This window comes from Narcine bancroftii, chromosome 12 (assembly GCF_036971445.1).
Source record: "Narcine bancroftii isolate sNarBan1 chromosome 12, sNarBan1.hap1, whole genome shotgun sequence".
NCBI lineage: Eukaryota > Metazoa > Chordata > Chondrichthyes > Torpediniformes > Narcinidae > Narcine > Narcine bancroftii.
Window position 1 is genome coordinate 7,847,093 of NC_091480.1, and position 6,341 is coordinate 7,853,433.

The 6,341-nt window shown below is 46.4% G+C and overlaps 1 protein-coding gene across 4 annotated transcripts in view; it reads left to right on the forward strand.

Moving 5' to 3' along the window:
• The window catches only part of trrap (transformation/transcription domain-associated protein), a 228,147-nt gene extending 222,190 nt beyond the window's left edge, over window positions 1-5,957 (forward strand). For all 4 annotated transcript variants that reach the window (XM_069906478.1, XM_069906479.1, XM_069906482.1 and 1 more), the window contains 2 exons: window positions 2,233-2,427; window positions 3,709-5,957. In XM_069906478.1, the coding sequence (XP_069762579.1) occupies window positions 2,233-2,427; window positions 3,709-3,993 (480 nt within the window). In that variant the 3' untranslated portion in view covers window positions 3,994-5,957. The remainder of the gene's footprint in view (window positions 1-2,232; window positions 2,428-3,708) is intronic.
• Window positions 5,958-6,341: the final 384 nt, after the last annotated feature.

Here is a 6,341-nt window from a genome sequence, read left to right on the forward strand (position 1 = left end):
TCAAAAATGTATTTAACTCCTCTTCAACTGGAGCGAGGGAGGCCCGCATTTGGGGGTGGACGGCATTCAAAGAGTGGCCCACACTTGAGATGGCTCGAGTTCAGAGGGTGGATGGAATTTAAGGTGTGGGCCTTACCTGGAATGAGCTGTGAGAGGAAACTGTGGAATCAAGCATCGTTTGGATAGACTACAGCAGAATACAGGCCCTTCGGCCCTCGATGTTGTGCTGACTCATACATTCCTTAAAAAAGTACTAAACCTCCCTACCCATAACCCTCTATTTTTCTTCCATCCATGGTCCTGTGTTAGAGTCTCTTAAATGACCCCAATGTTTCAGTCTCCACCATTCCTGGCAAGGCAGCTCTGTGTCTGCCCTAAACTTTCCTCCCTTTACTTTGTAGAAATGTCCTCTGGGGTTTGCTGATCCTGCCCTGGGAAACAGGTGCTGGCTGTCCACCCTATCTATGCCTCTAGATCTCTATCAAGTCTTCTACTTTCCAAAGAGAAAAGTCCCAGCTCTGCTAACCTTGCCTCATAAGACTTGTTTTCCAACATCCTGATGAATCTCCTCTGCACCCTCTCCAGAGCTTCCACATCCTTCCTGTAATGAGGTGACCAGAACTGAACACAATACAATGTGGTCTAACCAGAAGTTCTCGACCAGCGATTCTCAATGTGTTTTTGGCTTTGGTCCCCTGAGGACTCTGCTCCAAGTTTATGAACTCTCTTCCCTGTGAAATAGTTACGTTTATTTAGTTTATTCTGTATTTCTCTCCTACTGACTACAGGAATTTCTTTTTAATAATTTCAGTCCATGGCTCCTTATTTAATGTTCTGTGGCCCCCCACCCCCCCCAGGCAGGCCTTGAGAATGGCCACTCTAAAGATAAATGGTCTCTTCGATAGGAAGGGGTGAAACACAATGTAGTAAAAACACAAAAATGCCAGAGGAATTCAGCAGGTCTCGCAGTATAATTGGAGGTAAATGTCTACCGTGAAGAAGGGCTCAAGCCTAAAACATTGCTTATATATCTTGACCTCCCATGGACGTTGTGAGACTGGCTGAGTTCACCCAGCATTTCTGTTTTTTACTTAGATTGGATAGGCTCAGAAAGACATGGACCATACCTTATTTGAGGTTGTACAAGTGTCTTGCTTTAATTTGTTCATTAATTAATGGAGGACAGGCTCAGCTGGTAGTGGCTCTAGTCTAACTCTCGCACATGAGTTTATTGTAGAAGTGTCTGATGCTGGAGGTGTAGCAGCTGTTCCTGAACCTGGTGGTGTGAGTCTTGTGCCAAATCAAGCCCACCTGTAAACCGGAGCAGGAACACCTAATATTCCGTGTGGGCATTCTCCCTCCTTTAGCAACTTCTCTGGGTTCTGCTGGACCACTCCCCATTCTCTCTCTCTTACCCATCCCTCTGTGCCCTTTCCTTCAGTTCTCCATCCCTTCCCTCTCTGTTCACTGAGCCATTCCCCCTCCCCTGCCTGCTGCTGTTCCCTCCCTCCCTATCCACCTATTGCCTCCTATGTGTGGAACTGTCCCTTGCCCCTCATTCCCCACACCATTTTGTTCAGGCACCTGCTGACATTTTGCTCACACCTTGATGAAGGGCTCAATCCCAAAACGTTGGTTATGTATCTATCTTTGCTATGTAAAGTTCACTGTTTGACCTGCTGAATTTCTCCAGCATTGTTTTTACTTCAATCACAATGTCTGCAGACTATCGTGTTTTACTTCTGGACCAATGATGGGGCAGGTTTGAAGGGCCGAGCAGCTGACCCGTGCTGTTCCTTGGTGTTCAGTGTGTCTCATCCAAGAAGCAAGCTCCCTAGACAGGAGGAATGCTTATTTTGCAATCTTCCATGGTTTAATTCTTGGGTGTCAGCTACGGATGGTGAATTAAGGATCTTTGACGTGAGCGGCCAACTGTTTCTCCTTCCACAGAGCTGAGCTCTGCTAGCTTTTACTGTTTCAAATTTTCAGCATCTGCTGTTTTTTGGACTGCTGTCTGAACATGCTGTAACTGCATAACAGCTCTTTGTAACTAACGCCCCTGTGTCACCCTCCTGTGATTGCATTGTCAAATCAATTGATCCTTGTCTGATGTTTTCAACTGCTGTTCAATATTTTCTTCAATACAACGTTTGCTTCTGGTTATCATTGCTTTTGATTTGATGAGCTTTTCTTTCACTGAACGGGACTCTGTTGTCTGACCTTGTGTTCCAGGACACTGGAAAGCTCAACGTTGCCTATTTCAGGTTTGACATCAATGACTCCACCGGCGATTTGGATGCTAACCGTCCGGTGCCCTTCCGCCTCACCCCGAATATCTCTGAGTTCCTCACCACCATCGGGGTATCAGGACCACTGACTGCCTCCATGATCGCTGTCGCCAGATGCTTTGCACAGCCAAACTTCAAAGTAAGTTTTGTGTGTGTGGATGTGGGTGAGTGTGCACTTGGTGTATGTGTGCAGTCTCAGCCTCTGCTACTGCTCTGAAGATGGAGGGTGTCTCCTGATTCTGCTCCAATTCCCGGCACCAAAATAAGAAATCCTGGGAATTAATTTTTTCTGTGGAAAAGAAAACAGTTAATGTTTCAGGTGCAGATTTTTCATGGGAATTGAGAAAGGGAGAGTTTTAAGTTGCCAAGAGGTTGAACGTGGAAGTGAATGTAGGGGAGTCCTGTTCTTCCCCCTTCCCCCACCCTTCTTCCCCTCCCCTCCCCTCCCTATTCTTGTTCCTCTCTCTCTTGCCCTTCTCTCCCTCTCCTTACCCTCCCATCTCTAAAGATAACAATTGGATAATTGGCCACTGCAGATTGCAGTCATGGTGTTGTTGAATCTTGGGGAAGAGGGAGGGGAGAGGAGGGGATCGTGGGCACATTTGCACATTTTCTGCTGCTGCTCAAAGGAGTGGTTCCCATAGGCAATGCATTTCTTTCTGGATTAAATGGCTTCAGTGTTTAACCTCCTGGGGTATAATTATCCCAAGTTCCGTGGCTTTTATCAGTTTACTGATCCTTGTACAATCTTTCAATGGATAATGATGAGCTTTATTGAAATTTAATCAGAATGAAATAAGACTATAAGATCTTTGGGGCTGTCAAATGCCTAACATTTTTGATAAGCAATCTATCACATTTAATTTTCTCTTTACTGAAAAACTCTGCCTTGATGGTCAGGTTAATAGACTGTCATAAACAATTTAAAAGTGGTGCTTCCTGCAGTCAGTGTTGCGTGTGATGCTCGTGCATCTTGTCAGGCACATTCTGCTGGCTTCTAACCTGTTTTTCTGCAGTCTCCACCTACCTCTCTTACTCTCCTCTCCTATTCCCCATCACTCTGTTTTTTGTCTACTTCTTCCCTTCACACAAAATCCTCCACTCTCTAACTGTCTCCCTCACTCTCTCTCTCTGCCTACCTGTCTTTTTCTGTCTGTTTCTCTGTCTCTTCTCTCTCTCTTTCTCCCTCTCTCACTCTCTCCCCATCCCCCCCTCTCTCTCTATACCCTCTACCCCCTCTCTCTCTACTCACTCTCCTCTCTCTCCCCATCTTTCTCTGTCTCATTCTCCTACATTCACTGCATGTATGTATCTACCTGTGGCTGTAGCCCTGATTATTTCCCCCACTCCATGCCAGGAGGTACTCCCCAAGTTGCTGTGGTCACAGCGAACACTGAACCCACTCTTGGTCTGTCCGCAGGTAGATGGCATCCTGAAGGCAGTGCTGCGGGACGAGATCATCGCCTGGCACAAGAAGACGCAGGAAGACACGTCCTCTCCGCTCTCGGCGGCCGGCCAGCCCGAGAACATGGACAGCCAGCAGCTGGTCTCGCTGGTTCAGAAGGCGGTGACGGCCATCATGACCCGGCTGCACAGCCTGGCCCAGTTCGAGGGTGGCGAGAGCAAGGTCAGCACGCTGGTGGCAGCTGCCAACAGCCTGGACAACCTGTGCCGCATGGACCCCGCGTGGCACCCCTGGCTCTGAATCCAGGTCTGCCCAGACCTAGCCCTGGCAGGCCCAGCAACCACCGCTGATGATCGGCCTCTGTGTGCATCCGATCTATCAGGCAAGGCATCCAGTTTACACTGAACTGTTGATTAACGCAGCATGGAGAGGGCGGTCGAAGAGGCGGTCTAAACAACACCGGTGTTCCCTGGAGTCTGTCAAATAAAGAGGGGAGCATTCCCCCAGGGGGAGAGAGGAGTGGAACGTTGGCTAAATATGTCTAGAAAATATGCACGGGGGAAGAGTTGAGGAGGGAGGCGGAAAAGTAACCAAAGGTTTGAAGTGGAAGCACTGGAGTTGACGGAACAGTTAAGGAACTACTTGTGTCAAACCTTTGGAGTGGAGTGAGAGAGAGGGGCAGGGAGTAAAGTTCAAGATAGCCACATGTCGAGAGTTCGAACTCTGCACTGCGTGCTCTTGCTTGTCAACTTTCCACAAGATTCTTCACTGACAACAGAGCATTTGTACAAACAGATGCAATCCGAAGCAGGGGACGGTGATAAGTAAGTGCTGCACTTTGTAAAATTCAGGGCGCATCATGGTTTCAAGCACAAAGTGCTTTTACTGCTCTGGTGTAGACCAGAGAGGAATCAGTTCAAGTAGGGAGGAATCTGTCCCTCCACTGACTGGGTGCCAGAACTGACCTACTTGAAGACAGACAGGTTGGCTGAATGTATGAGATCGCTGCTTTAATTATAATTTTCTCCTCGTCGCGTCCTGAAAAGGGAGCTGTCACTGAAACTGGACATGTCATTCATGTTGGGTCCTGTGCGGAGAAAGCTAAGATAAGTTCCAATGATCAGCAAGGATGCCAGAATGTTTATTGAATTGGCTCCCCCTCACGCTGTTCAAAATGGCTTCACCAAAACCTGGTGGGCTTCTGCAGGGTGTTGGAGATCAGTGCTTCAACTGATACAAGTCAGTTGCTGTCCTGTGCACCTTTTAATATTTGTAGCCAGTATGACAATTCTTTTGTACATTATGGATTTTTATTTTTACTTTTTTAAAAATATCAGATGCTTTTCCAACCAGTGCTTTAAAATTCTTCCATGATGTTAAAGGGAATTGCATTTCCTTACAGGACCTTTAGAAAATAAACCCTTTTGTCATGAAAAATTACTGATTCGCACTAATTTGTCCTTATTCCTAACTCGCTGAGAACGTGGAGCTCAATGTGTAGACGTGCCACTTCGTATGATAACACTGCTATGCTAATGTGTTACCAAGCACAGTTGGTGTAGTGGACTGCATGGTTAGTGTGGCGGTCAGTGCAACACTTGCAGTACCAGCCACCAGGACTGGGGTTCGAATCTGGCAGTCTGTTTCTACAGTCTCCTCGTGTCTGTGTGGGTTTTCTCTGGGTGCTCTGGTTTCCTCCTTCAAAACAAACAGGGGGTTGTAGGTGAATTTGGATGGCACGGGCTCATGGGCTAAAAGGGCCTATTACTGTGCTGGACATGTCTAAATTTAATGTTCATTGTGCAACAAAGGATGGAGTGAAGATCAACTGCAAAGGCAGAGGACAATCGTTGCTCTGACTGCAAGAAGGTGGAGTGCAAAAATAAAGAAGTCTTGAGATTGTGTGAGGCTCTGCTGTACCCTCGTGAAGTACCAGATGTAGTCTTCGAGTTTATTATCATCTACTACCAGATGGAACAGTGTTTCTCTGGATCACGGTGCGTGTGCGTACAAACACACAAAATCAGAATTTATTGTCGTGAACATCTCACAAAATATGTTTTTTGGCAGTGTTAACGGTGCAAATATTGCTATAAATCACATTTTTCAAAAAATAAATTCGTGCAAAAGAAGAGAAGGTGAGGTGGTGTCTGTGGTTCATTGTCCATCCAGGAATCGGAGGGTGGAGGGGAAGAAACTGTCTCTGTACCATTGATGTAATTTAAAGATGTGATTTAAAATAAATGTATATAAATATTTTGGAATCATTTACTCGGTTGCAGGATACTGTTCATAAATCTCACAGCCTGTGGGAGGAAGCCATTTTTCAGCCTATCAGTCCTGACTTTGATGCTCTAAAACCACCTCCTTGATGGCAGTCGGTCAAAGTTCTTGTGTTCTGGATGGAAAGAGTTCCTAATAATTCTTTTGAGTCCTATTCAAGCAATGTTCCTGATGAATGTTGTCAACAGGAGAATGGGAGACGCATGTGATCTTCTCTCCCTTTTGATGATCCTCAATATTGACCTGGTCTGATCCTTTGCAGCTACCATCCCAAACAATGATGCAGCCAGACAGGACACTTTGTGCCTTAAGAAGGACACATTGGATTGACTCCTGGGATGATTGGTTGGCCTTTGAGGGAATGA